This window comes from Rhipicephalus microplus, chromosome 6, assembly GCF_043290135.1.
Source record: "Rhipicephalus microplus isolate Deutch F79 chromosome 6, USDA_Rmic, whole genome shotgun sequence".
Lineage (NCBI taxonomy): Eukaryota > Metazoa > Arthropoda > Arachnida > Ixodida > Ixodidae > Rhipicephalus > Rhipicephalus microplus.
Window position 1 is genome coordinate 21,853,162 of NC_134705.1, and position 14,659 is coordinate 21,867,820.

General features: G+C 43.1%; 1 protein-coding gene across 2 annotated transcripts in view; it reads left to right on the forward strand.

Moving 5' to 3' along the window:
• Positions 1-14,659, forward strand: part of LOC119167709 (tRNA:m(4)X modification enzyme TRM13 homolog) — a 423,312-nt gene that overhangs the window by 349,740 nt on the left and 58,913 nt on the right. For both annotated transcript variants that reach the window (XM_037419234.2, XM_037419235.2), the window contains exons 11-12: positions 8,882-9,036; positions 13,897-13,960. In XM_037419234.2, the coding sequence (XP_037275131.2) occupies positions 8,882-9,036; positions 13,897-13,960 (219 nt within the window). The remainder of the gene's footprint in view (positions 1-8,881; positions 9,037-13,896; positions 13,961-14,659) is intronic.

The following is a 14,659-nucleotide window of genomic DNA, read 5'->3' on the forward strand; positions in this document are numbered from 1 at the left end:
GCTTGGGTTTTAGCGGCTCTTCTACCACTTCTTGTGAGACGAGCTATTATGTATGTGACTTCCGTGATTTTGTCGAGAACAACAAACGATCCGTCATATGTGGCCAAGAACTTTTGGCATAACCCGCGTCTTCGTATCGGAGTCCACAGTCACACTAAGTCACCTGGATGGTAAGTTACAGGCCGGTGGTGGACGTCGTAGCGTGCCTTCGATTTTTTCTGTGATGCCAAAGTGCGTAGACGAGCAATAGGACGTGCCTCTTCTGCAAGGCAGAGGATTTCGATAACTAAGAGATTCTCGTGCGCCGAGAATGGCAAAACTGTGTCGAGTGTGTGCCGTGGCGGTCGTGCGTACATCAAAAAAAAGGGGCTATAGCCTGTTGTCTCGTGCTTAGCGGTGTTGAACGCGTACATTATAAATGGTAGCACGTCATCTCAGTTCTTGTGGTCGGATGCCACATACATAGAGAGCATGTTTACAATTGTTTGGTTGGTGCGCTCCGTGAGCCCATTTGTTTGCGGATGGTATGGCGACGATTGACGAAGGCGGGACTCACTCAATCGAAGCAGCTCTTCTACTGTATCTGCCGTAAATTGTCGCCCACGATCACTGATGATCACGTGAGGTGGGCCATGTCGGAGGATAATGTGCTGCAGCAGGAACACAGAGACGTCGCTGGCAGTTGCGGTTGGTATGGCCGCCGTCTCGCAGTAGCGCGTGAGGTAAACGACACTTAGCCAACTTTGGAAAAGGGCCCACAAGGTCAATGCCCACGGGTGTGCTTGGAGGTGGCAAGGGCTGTAGAAGACCAGCCAGAGCAGTAGATGGGCGTTTGTGGCGTTGACACTGCGTGCAGCTGGCCACATACGCCTCGACTGACTGTCGCATTCCTGGCCAATAAAAGCATTCCTTAGCGCGGTAAAGCGTCCACGCAGAACCTAAATGTCCGGACGTAGGATCGTCGTGCATAGCGCCTAAAATCGCTGTCCGAAGGCTTTCTGGCACTACCAGGAGGAAACGTGAGCCAGTGCTGGGAAAGTTCTGGGAAAGTTCTTCTTATACAGGACTCCGTTGCGTACACAGAAATGGCATGCCGTAGGAGCTGTGCAGAGTGATGATAGCTTGGTGTCCTTTCGCTGTTCATCTTTGAAAGTACTGAGGTCGGGAAACTTTGGTGACACAGAAGCTACGAGGTGGTCGAGGTCATCGGCGTCACACTCTGTAGTGCTCAGTGGCATTCGCGAAAAGCAATCTGCGTCGGCGTGTCGTCGACCACTTTTGTACGAGACTATGAAGTTATACTCTTTGAGCCGAAGTGCCCAGCGTGCTAGACGGCCGCAAGGGTCCCGAAGGTTGACGAGCCAACACAATGAGTGGTGATCGGTGACTACTGTAAAAGGGCGTCCATATAGGTAAGACCGAAACCACTGAATTGCAAATACTACCGCGAGGCATTCTTGTTTTGTGACAGTGTAATTCTGCTCGGGCCTACTCAAGGAGGGACTTGCGTATGCAATCACGTGCTCGCAGTTACCATAACGTTGAACTAGGACGGCACCAATTCCTATGCCGCTGGCATCCGTGTGCAGTTCGGTTGGAGCTGATGGGTTGAAGTGTTGAAGAACAGGCCGCGACGTCAGGAGGAACTTCAGTTGACGAAAAGAGGAGTCGCACTCCGGAGTCCACTCAAAGGGAGTATTCTTCCGTAGCAAACATGTCAGCGGATACGCGACATCGGCAAATTTAGGTATAAAGCGGCGAAAATAGGAGCAAAGCCCCAAAAAACTGCGGAGCTCCTTAACAAAGCGCGGCGCATTGAACGTTTCAAAGGCTGCTGTCTTCTGGGGATCTGGACGGATGCCTTCCTGATCGACTAGGTGTCCGAGAACAAGGGTTGGTCGGTCTCCGAAGTGGCATTTATTTGAGTTAAAAACAAGGCCAGCGTTTCCTATGCAAGTCAGTACAGTATCCAGACGTGAATTGTGTTCGCTGAGGGTGCGGCCAAAGATGACGACGTCGTCGAGATAGCACATGCAAATGCTCCACTTCAAGCCACGAAGAACAGTGTTCATACATAAATCGCTCGAACGTCGCCGGCGCGTTGCACAGTCCAAATGGCATCACGTTGAATTCAAAAAGGCCGTCAGGGGTTGAAAAGGCATTTGATAGAATGAAACGGGCTGAATTATTCTGAACAAGTTCAAGTGCGGTGAGTAAGTTGTCGTAGCAAGGATCCCATACTGGTGTTGCGTACTCTAGTTTTGATCTGATTAGTGTTTTGTATAGAAGAAGTTTTAAAGAAGACGAGGCTGAAAAAAAGTTTCGACGTAGATAACCCAGCATGCGGTTTGCCTTGTTAATAATGTATTCGATGTGTTTCGTCCAAGTTAAATTGTTGGTAATATGAAAACCTAAGTACTTGTAAGAGGAAACGATTTCAAGTGGTGTATTGTTCAGGTAATATATAGGCATACAACTAGTAGTTCTCGATACACGCATTACTTTACATTTAGTGACATTAAGTTCCATTAACCATTCTTTGCACCAGTTGCTTACACTAGTTAGATCTGATTGGAGAGAGTAGGAGTCGTTGTCAGCAGTTATTTCCCGAAAAATTACGCAGTCGTCGGCAAACAAATGAACATTAGAGGATATAAGAGAAGGCAGATCGTTAATGTAAATAAGAAACAAAAGAGGTCCAAGAACAGACCCCTGGGGGACACCAGAGGAAACCTGGCTGAGTGAAGAGTTATGATTATTAGCTGAAACAAATTGCGAGCGATTTTTAAGGAAACATACAATCCACTTCATTATGGTGTCATCAAGTTGGAGTTTGCTTAGTTTGTGTAGTAGCAGCTTGTGGCATACCTTGTCAAAGGCTTTGGAAAAGTCTAAATAAACACAGTCAGCTTTTGATGATTGGTCTAAAATGCGATGTAGCCTGTGAGTAAAAGACATTAACTGTGTTTCGCATGAGAGCGATTTGCGAAAACCGTGCTGTGCAGATGTAAAAAACGAATTTGATTCAAGGAAATTGACTAGATGTGAGAATATGATATGTTCCAGTAATTTACAGCAGGTACTAGATAAAGATATAGGGCGGTAATTTGCGGGGGATGTTTTTTGGCCAGATTTGAAGAGTGGAACCACCTTACCTATTTTCCATTGTATGGGTAGCGTAGATGTGTCAAGTGATTGCTGGAATATTTTTGTTAACATAATAGAACTAAATGAACTTGTATTCTTCAAAAACATCAAGTCTATTAAATCGTAACCTGGAGAAGTATGGTATTTAAGTCCAGCAATCAACTTACCCACACCTGGCGCTTTGATACAGATGGAGGACATTACAGGAAAATTATATGTCTGCACGCTAGGAGCAATAATTGTGGAAGGAACAGAAAAGTTTTTCGTGAATGTATCATTGAGCACAGCCGCACAATCACTCAAGGAAATGGAATTGCCCGATGCGTCTTCTAAGTAAATACTGTTATCATGTGGCGGATTTATGACTTTCCAAAACTTTCTAACGTTATTATTAAGCATGGATGGCAAGGTTTGGGATAAAAATGAAGATTTAGCAGCTTTTAGTGCAGATATGTAAGCGTTCGATGCTAATCTGTAAGCTTCCCATCAGGAATCAGTTGGCGATTTCCTGGCAGAACGATAAAGGCGCTTCTTACAGTTAGACAGCCTTTTCAAGTGGGCGTTGTACCACGGGGCGCGATGATTACACGTGATAGTGCGTTTCAGTATGAATTTTTCGGTTAGATCGTAAACTTTACACGCAAATATGTCCCAGTTAGTTTGAACAGAATGATCATCGAAGTTTCCAAAATAGTATCAAGAAAGATGGATAACTCGTGATTAATAGCCTGAAAGTTCGCCTTTTTGTAGTCACGAATTACTTTTTTGTTGTTTGAAACTTTTGGGAATGATGCATTAAAAGAAAAACTGAGAAGAGAATGATCACTGATTCCGGGCAAGTACGTTATGTCGGAAGTAAAATCGGGCCGCATAGTTAGGATTAAGTCAAGAGTGTTAGCTGCGTGAGATGATATTCTAGTTGAATGATCTACTAATTGCGTTAAAGAAAAGATAGAGCAAAAGTTAAAAAACTCAGAAGCTTGTGTCGAAAAAGGAGAAATGGAAGCTGGTTGTGTAGTCCAATTTATGTTCGGAAAGTTAAAGTCGCCGAGTAAAAATAAGGGATAACTGGGGAAACGTGTTACGATGTGGTTCATAACGTCGTGGAGTTCGTTAACAAATGTTGAGGACGACGAAGGGAAACGATAGCATGCGCCTAGGACGATTTTTTGATGGTCAATAGTGAGCAAAGCCCAGATAGTTTCAAGAGTGGTGGTAATGTGTATGCAAGAAGAAGATATGTTTTTGGATATCGCCAACAGAACACTGCCACCCCGATGGGCAGTTCAATCACAACGATAAATTGCAAAATGACTCGCTTGATTAAAAATTTCTGAGTCCTGCACATGCGCACGGAGCCACGTTTCGGTTAGCACAATTATTTGTGCATCGCGGGTATCTATTGCGGAAGATAAAGAATCATATTTGTTAAGAAGGCTTCTTATGTTCGTGAACAGAACAGAGATCCTTGGGTTAGATATAGGGCCACTACCTCTCGCGCGTTCCTAGGAAGGGACACGTGCCTGGATGTTACTTTCAAAACCTCGACCAGGCCGTTCTACTTTAGTAACCTGTCCAGCGTTAGTATCAAACATGTAGCATTTTTTGTTAACATATAGCTTGTTGTAACGTAAGTTAAATTGGGGGGATTCTGGCAGATTTTTTGCGAAATCAGTGAGCTTTTTTCGGATGATGCGCGTAGCGGGCGAGAAGTCTTCGCTAATGCCTATGTCTTTTATTTTAAATTGGGAGCGTGCAGACAATATTTTATCTTTAGTTTTGATGTCGCTAAACTTTACAATGCTTTTGATGCTCGAGTCACCGAAACACGGTTTCAGCTCCGCAACAAAAACGTCCCACGTCGTCAGTGTGTCCTCGTGATTGTCGTACCACACAAGCGCAGTATCCGTAAGGCAGAAGACCACATTACTGAGCTGAGCGGCGGCATCCCAGCCGTTGGACTTGCTGACTCGCTTGTACTGTACGAGCCACGCGTCGACATCTTCTCCCGATTTTCCTCCGAAGGTTGGTAGGGCTCAGTAGTAAGGCACAGAACCCACTGTAGTTGGCCTTGAAGCGTTAGATGACTGATCTTGGGCCATTACGACTGGTGCAGGCGGGAGTCCGGTAAGGCGGTGGCTGCGGCGAAGTCCTTGAAGTGAAGCTCCCGCCGTTGGATTTGTCTTACCCAGCACCTCCACCAATCTGTCACGCACAAGGACGTATACGGCTGAAGGGAACCGTTTATTTAAATAATAACCTCCTTGTAGCAGTAGTTTTTCTTGATTTAAAGAAAGCATTCGATACAGTTGACCATGATTTATTACTAATGAAATTAAGACACTACGGTTTACGTGGCAAAATTTTTGACTTATTTTCTAGTTACATGAGCGAACGTCAACAAATGGTGATTATGCATAATCTCACTTCCTCCCTGTTAAATATACACACAGGGGTACCACAAGGCTCCGTTCTTGGACCCTTACTGTTTTCACTGTACGTAAACGACCTACCAAACATATTGACATCGGCAGAGATGCTAATGTACGCTGATGATACAGCCGTTATTGTTACTGCAGACAATATAAGGGATCTCGAGCATAAAAGTAATGCAGAACTAAAAAATGTTTGTCTGTGGTTCATAGCGAACAAACTAACACTGAATGCAAAGAAAACTAAATACACTATTTTCCACTCCCGTTATTGAGATATAAGTAATGAGTCCATTTGCATTACAATAAATAACTGCGTGCTTGAGAAGACGAAAGAATTCAAATATCTGGGTGTAATTCTCGATAGCCAGCTAAACTGGCAAAGCCACATTAACTCTGCATGCGCTAAACTGGGATCTGGATGCAGTACATTATTAACCGCTAGAAATTTTTTTAAAAGTAGTATTCTCTGAATTCTCTATTTCACATTTTTTCATTGTCACCTAACATATTGCATAGATTCATGGGGATGGACTTTTAAAACATATCTAGAACCCTTACGTATACTACAAAAGCGAGCACTTCGAATAATAAACAATGCTAGATATGATCAACACAGCGCACCATTGTTTCGTAATATGGAAATCATACCATTCGATAATTTACAACAGCAAAAAATTGCACTTACCGTCCATAATGTCATTTCTTGTAACCTGCCCTTTCATATATTAGTATTTTCATCCTCTTGCCGCCTTACCAGACGTGCCACATTACATAATTTCAATCTTCCGCCTACTAACAATGTTTATGGCAAACGATTGCTACAATTTGCTGGAGTAAAGGTCTGGAATGATATACCATGCCAAATAAAAGAAAGCAAAAGTTTTGCCTGTGCTCTTAAAAAATACTTTCTGCAGAAAAATGAACAGGTACACTAACACACACTTCGTTGTAATCTCCTCTTCATTATATATAGATTATATGTCTAACAAAATCATACTTGACATGGTATACATACTTTTATGTATTTGATGTATTGTATACATACAATCCGTTGTTTGCATGGAACAATGCTGCAAGATACTGCAAATGACTTATCACAAATATGTTTCCTTCTTATATTTTGTTTCGATTTTTTTTTCTTTTTTTCTTGTATGATTGAAGTGTACTTATAAAATATCTGCTTTGTTAACACAGTCTGTTCCTTTAAATGCATATTTATTTAGACCCCCTACTAGCCAGTGGCTATGGGTCTAACCAGTGTTGTGTATTTTCATGTAATAAGAGAACTTGAAATAAAATAAAATGAAAAATTAAATGAATTTTGGTCGCGAAGAGAAGCGCCGGAGCGGCCAACAGGTTGATGATCGCAGTGTGGTCGTCTTCTTTCTTCCTCCAGCTTCGGGCAGCCAGCCTGTTCACCCATCTTTGTTTTCTTCCAAGGCATGCGCAACAATATTAAAAACAACAAAGGACAGAAAACCGATCCTTGGGGCACTCCTGAGGCAACAGGGGACGTCAAGGAATTGTAGCCATTTGCAGTAACGTATTGTGAGTGATTAGTAAGAAAACATTCAATTCAAATTAGTAGATTATGGTCAATGATGGATGATGGTCAATGGTGGATGAGAAGCTTATGATAAAGTTTATCGAATGCTTTTGAATAATCTAAGAAAAAACAATCGGTGCATCATGAATGATGAACTCGATGCAAATGATCAGTAAAAAATATGAGTTGAGTCTCACATGAGTATGAATTCCTAAAACCATGTTGTGAAGGAGAAAAAAAGGTGTTACCTTCAAGAAAATCGATGATGCCTTTGAATAGGATGTGTTCTAGTAGTTAACAACGCGTGCTTGTAAGAGAAATGGGCTGATAGTTGGTTGCTAAGTTTTTGTTACCTGATTTACGGAGTTGAACCACTTTCCCAACCTTCCTCTGATAAGGTAAAGCATGTGTGTCGAATCATTATTGACAAATCTTTAGTATAACTGAACTATAAGTAGAAGTGCTTTTTAAAAACTTAGTGTATGCCATATGTATCAATTATTACTATGTATATTACACCATAATTATAGTTATGTCATTCTGGAAACCAGCATTGTGTAATCTTGCATTAACTTGGATCTAAAAGAAGTAGTTGTCAGCATCATTTAACATTACACTACAATTTGTTGCTATCTTGGTCGTTGCTTCACCGTTGCAGTGAAACCGACTTTCTAACATGAAAGTTTTTTATGTTGGGTGCACCAAGATTTCAATGATGTATTTCTGTGATGGAAGTTACGTCGAAAAAATACGCACAATCAGAGGACAAAGAAAAAAAGTTCCGTCAATGCGATTCGAACTCATGACCCTTGGGTCCGGGACAACAGATGCCGAGTATGCTATCCATTTCCCCAAAGTCACATACTTTGCATGTTTTAAAGAATTTGCCTTTTATATATACTGCTGTCCTCTTAACATTCCTGGTAAAGCGCAGTAATGTGTCATGACCATGACACCTGGGATTAGTTCTTTCAACGTGTCGCTTCTAGGAATCCGCCCCATTCGGTGTGTTTCCAATGGAAGAACTGCTATTTAGTCAACGCTTTAACACACCTCCAGGTGGTGAGCTTATCCTAGGCGATGTCATTGCTCATAGCATTCATTCATACCAAATAGTTTTACGACCCTCACCAGCTTCGTCTGGCTTCAACTCCGCGAACAATCACGGCCCACCAAAGGGAAGACGCTGTGTGTGTGTTGCATTTTCCTCCCAACAGGCAGTGGTGTTTAACTCTAACTTGCTGCGAGTAAGTGAACTTAGACCAAATTTAGCATCCAATCAGTCACGCTCTTCTGGCTGTCACGTCGTTTTCTCTGGTTCTGCTCTCACCCTTAACTACTATAGCTACCACAAGCATCTCTGACCACAAGGGTTTGTTTAATCATTAATCATGAACGTTAGTCATCGAGATAAAGATGTATGACTAAGCGGCAACGTGGATGCATTCACATTAAGCAGTGCTATAGCTGTCGAACACTAATAGACATTGTGGAAGCTCCTTTATATCATTGAACAGTAAACAATAAACTTCTTCTCTAAGCACACACTCTACTCTCCTGTTTTACCAATTCGTATGATAGAGGGATCAACCTTGTTTTGTTCCCTCCTTCATGTATCTTCAAAAAAACGCTGCATGGTGTGTCGTCAAGATCATGCGGATTAGCGCGAGTACTAGGACACAGTCTTGTGGTCTTGTCACTGTTCTGTCTCCATGCGTCATGCCTGACAGTTACAGTAGCTGTCTATGTGCAGAAGCATCCATGGCGTGCTCATGGCGACATGTTGCCACCACCGCTGCCACTGGGATTCATTCGTTGGACGCCCACTTCTGGAAGAATGGGGTGTTGCCCGCCAGGACTTCGACCTGCTCACGGCCATGGCTGGGTGGGCGACATGTGCCGCTAGAGGTCAGTTGTCGGTCGCGTGTCGTAGCAAAATGCGTAAAATCAAAGAGGTGACCTGGCTGTACAATGGCACACTTTACTGAGAAGCATTTAACGTCAATTGAAAACCTGGTGTGAAAAGTTGGAAATTTAACTTGATGTTTGATGTTTAGGATGACATCACAAAAATACAGTTATCAATGTCACAGAAGCAGGTCCCAAAGTGAAAACTCCTTGAGTGAGCTCAGGTGATTTTTATGTCAGTGAGGTGAGTAAGTACAGGGCAGGTGAGTCAAATAGCTAACTGGTGAAGAAAGGTATACGTTCTGCTTTCACGCTCGACTATTTTGTACAGCAGGAAATGGAACAAGGACGCAGGAGGGGACACCACACAGGCTCTCCTCGGTCCTCATTCAATTTCAGCTGTGCAAACATATCATCAATATTGAGTCAAAAACTAGTCCTAGCCACCATTCTCTCAGGTAGCTTTCACTTCCCAGTGAGCGGAAAGAGTTCACGACACTGCCTACCGAGGGCGCAGCCGCTCACTGACACGTTTCACTTGCACCCTGACAAGTTCTTCACTTTGAAACCAAGCATTGTGATTGCGGTATAAGCGCGTTGTGTTCGCCACACAGAGTGCCAATAAAGGATGGGAAATTAAGACTAAGCAAGCAGGCCCGCGTCTTCAAAACAAATGATGCTGTCGGCATATAAAGCATGCACAAAACTGTAGATGTAGGAGAAAGAAAGGGAAAGAAGACTACCACCTATTGTAGCACGAAGCATTTCCCGGTCTTTTTTCCTGTTCTTAACCCCTCCGCCATCTTGCGGGTTTCCGCAGAACTTTTACTTGTGTTCATGTGCTTCAAATTGTCGATGATTGCGCCCTAGCGCTGCCAAATGCTAGCTTCCTCGTTAGCTCAATTGGTAGAGCGACCGCCTTGAATAGGCATTGCTCCTGGGTTCGAACCGAAACCAATTTTGCGGCAACTTAGAAGCTTTTCATTCTCTGAAATCCATATGGTTTTCCTTCTGGCTTCGTGCTACAATAGGCAGTTGTGTTTGTTCCCTTTGTTGACCCTTTCGCAACCTTGCGGATTTTCACAGAACTAGTTTGCTTCAATAGATGTACATAGTATATTCGGGGTTTAATAACATCATTTTTCATGCTGTCATGTATGAGAACAGTGATAGAAATACTCACAGACAAATATAGTGGTTACATCAAGAACACAAAATGCAGTAAATAGTCAAATAGACACAAAAACAAACATTTTGATGCAGACGTGAGTATACAGGAAAAGAAAACAATAGGCCTAAATTAATAAAAAATTTTAATTAGAAGTGAAAATAAAACACAATAAAATAAAATTTATATACACAATAAAAACCTCAATTTGTATTTTGCACCCACTCTTTTAAGTGTACTGGCTCCATTGGACTTCTGAATAGGGGTATACATTTTCTTTGCATGATATCTTTTGCATAACAACACAAAACACGTTCTTTTTTTCTTTTTAGGCATGGTGCGTGTTGGAACAGTTAGGAAGATCTTCAGTTGCACACAGGCATAACTAACAGGAACTTCTCAAGACGCAGATTGAAATAAAGTTGAACAGCTACTATAATATCCATGTCGTATCCTAGTTCAACAGGAGGCTGGTGTCCCTTTTTCATTTTCATCAGCAAAGGACACGCATGCATGACATTTTCCCCCCTTTTCTACTTAACGCATTTAGTTGCTAGATATATAAGCTCACTTGGCAGGCTCGTCATAAAGAATTAACCTCCTCGCTGCATGGTGCTCCCTGTACAGGGAGCAGGGATAGAACAATACTGTGTAGCGGTGACGGTGCTTGGCTGCTGACCCGAAGGATGCGAGCTTGATCCCGTTCGCTGTAGTAGCATTTTGGCGGAGACGAAATATGAGAGGGCCGGCTACTGTGCAATGTCACTGCACGTTACACAACACCAGATGTTCAGACCTTCCCCAGCCCTCAAGTAACGGTGTTTCATCGTGGTTTTGGGATGTAGAACTTCAGATATTATTATTTTTTGGCGGAGACGAAATATGAGAGGGCCGGCTACTGTGCAATGTCACTGCACGTTACACAACACCAGATGTTCAGACCTTCCCCAGCCCTCAAGTAACGGTGTTTCATCGTGGTTTTGGGATGTAGAACTTCAGATATTATTATAAGGGATACAATGAGATGGGTCCCTTTCCAAATAACAAATATGGTATAGGCAGCTCTTAAGTAGCAAAAAAAGTGAGGCATGTTTTTTATCTACTTTTTTTCATTCCATCTTTAGCCCTCAAGCACTTGCCAATGGAGCATTCCAGCCTTTAATTACCAACTCAAACAACCGGCTTCATATTAGTGCGTGTGAGAGGAGGCTGGGCGGGTGGGGGGTCGATCATGGGCGAGTTAGGAGCAGTGCAAAACAAGTTTTGGTGGATCTCATGCATTGTGTGAATTGAGTTCTTGTGATGCTAGATTTTGTGCAAGGCGTGGTGAAGTCTCTGAGTAGTTTCGCGCATCGAGTGCTCATGAGGGATGTGGAGCTCACTGGCGCCTAAAGGCTAGCCCGCGATCCTATGTCACAATGCTACACACGACGAAACACATACGCAAGTGTCATCGAATGGACTAGATGCTAAACGGTACTTACAACGCATAAGTATAGTCATAGTAGTGTATGTGTAATGCACATTACATTGTTATCGAAGTGGTTAGCCAACACCGAAACCACTTGGGATGTTGCCCAGCCATCACTACTAAACATTTTTTTTTTCTGCAGAACCTTCAAGCAACAGTGGGGCTCTGTGATCCAGGCATTCTGCCCAAACAGAATGTCTGGATCGCAGAGCCCCATTGTTTTTATTCATCGTTTCACATTCTGCCCAAGCAGAATGTCTGGATCACAGAGCCTCACCGCTCTTATTCATCGTTCCACATTCTGCCCAAGCAGAATGTCGAGTTTCCACTTCGTATGAATATTTAATTTTTATTCTTTGTACCTCTTGAGATTTTCCTGGAAATGGGCATCTAATACTATCCTTCTAACGTGCGTGTGGCACGCATATCAAGGCCCGTGTTATACGGGTATATGCCACACGTGGCTAAGGAAAAGTGTTTCGTGACATACACGTCAAGGATATCATGTTATACGTTTCGCGACCTGTCAGTCGAGTTCGTTACATTTGCGTACTTATTTGATAATGTCGGTTTATTCCAGGTTAAGGAGTAGACAACTGTAACACCCAGACATTCCTAAGCGGCTGACTAACACTCCAACGTTTAATGCACATATATACCACGTAAACTGGACGGGGGCATAGCCGCTATGGCAGCTCAGTTGGTAGAGCATCAGACCCGTTATTCAAAGGTCGCAGGTTCGGTCTTTGCCCACCGCAAGTCATCTTTTCATACACTTTTCTTTGTTCACATTTACATTACAAATACTTCTGATAACATCCTCCATACTTTCCTTGGCATGGTTGTCTGTTAGATCCCAATAACACTGTTTCACAAGGAAAACGAGCTTTTAAAGGTACTCTCTAGCACTTTTGACGACCTCATTGTTTTACATGTTTTTTTAGCTGGTAGGATACACCGAAGGCTTAACAGATAAGTGCCACAAGAACGGGAGCGTTAGGGGCACACAGTTCAAAGTTATTTTGCATAGAAAATCAAGATACAATAAAATAGACACCTACTCTCAACTCGATTTTCGCGTACTCACCTAATCATGTTTCCCTCGCCTTGTGACGTTGGGTGGCTGCCCAATGAAATGAACTGAAAGCCCTATCATATACAAAAAGCTTGCATGCTATATTGCCAGTGATGCCCAACATATTGAGGACGCCGAGGCGATGGTTGCTGCGGCAATGTGGTACTTGAAGAGTGAACGGGAAACAAGGCAGCCCGCGAACGCTTCTATTAGGTTTCATAACTTTAATGATCCTCCTTTTTGCAATAGCATTTATTATTCATTCTTTTAAAATTTTTTCTCTTTAATTTTATCAAACAACGGTGCCTGGAGCGTTTCTGGCGCTTTTGTTCCTGCATGGTAGCGTTGGGCGCATTTTCTGATCGGCTTTGCATTTTTCAAGCTGTAGAGGTCAGATGACTTTATTCTCTTTTGTGTTCAGTGAAAAATCATGCTAAATATAAAAGAAACTATAAGTTATGTGGGTGAAATGCCGCGATTACGTTACATTGATTGTGCGCCCTCCCTTGTCATATTTGCTCGCAGTAGTTCTGGCAAGAGCCACTACGAGTTGATGCAATCAGCACCGATGTTTTGAAGCGTTAGAGGGCCCCTTTAAATGTACAGTTCTCTTCTTGATGATAGATAGAAACACTCAAAACGCGTTTGTTTTCAGTTGGAGCACTTCAAAGAAATGCTGCGTGTGCATAGGGAGGAAGATGCCATGTCAAGACTGCTAAGACTATGTGCACAGAAAAATTATGTCAGTCAGCTAACGCCTGCATATGCGAAGCTGTAGAAGACAATTAATATGGTCCTCAAAAATAGAATTTTCGTGGTCTCCCTCATGCATCGGTCTCAGAGATAACACTGAGCATCAAAATCTCCTGCGAAAATAAATGTTTTGGGTAGCATTTCTGAGACAATGACACATTTGCACTTTCACCTGCTCCAACCTGCCGTCAGCCTTCACTTGCTAATTCACCAGCAACAAACAGTGCAGCTGTGCGGTGCATAGAATCCGGTTTTTCTGCTGCCATTGCAGAACGCACATGTTCATGACACTAGGAAATGTATACCTTTCTAGTGCCTAGGCTTTATAGTTAGTGTCAGTACTGAGAAATGTTTTGGCTGGAGCGCCAACTTCACAGTTCGGCCTGTTCGCAGCACCTCAAGCGGGAGCCCACCAGGAATATCCTGAAGCATTGTCAAACCCAGGTGCTGTAAACCGGTAAGTGCGAAACTGGTTTTTCCTCTCCCAACAGTGCTGCCTGAGAACAGAACAAATGTAATGGTTTTTGAAGGCTAGCTTTTGCGTAAGCGTGCAGAGTCACCTTTGCAAAACTGGAATGAATTGAACATTTGTTGCATGACATAATTTTGTCAACAGCAGGAAGCGAAAATCATTTGGACACTTCCTTCTGCGTTACTTGGGAACTTGCTGTAAAATGGCAAGGTTTAAAAAGAGTATTTCATGTGCTTTGTTGCGGCCACCAAACAATGCCTGGCTCTCGGGTCACTTATAATCACAAAATTTTCACCGCCAAATCAGACTGGTTGGCCGACTGTTTTGCGCATGTTCGCAAGGGCACACTCCAGCCAGCTATACCAGCTCTCACCGACTGTTTTCTGTCGCCGCGAACTAAATATTGGTTGAGTTTCACTATTGCCCATCTAATGTTGCATATCACCTCGCTGTGTATGGATGGCGTCAGCAAAGGCTTGCAAAAGGGGCCCCCTCTAGCCACACCTACACTGCCCTTCCCTCAGCTGCCTTTAGAAGTCGCATAGCATGAGTGCCTAGAAACGGCAGCAATTAGGTGAAAGCTTGCGATGAAAGAAACCGGTAACAGGGGCTGTGTGCTTGTGCAGACATTTTGATAGAAAGTGGACTTGTCTTCCTCTAGGCTAGAATGGATTTCCTTGGCAT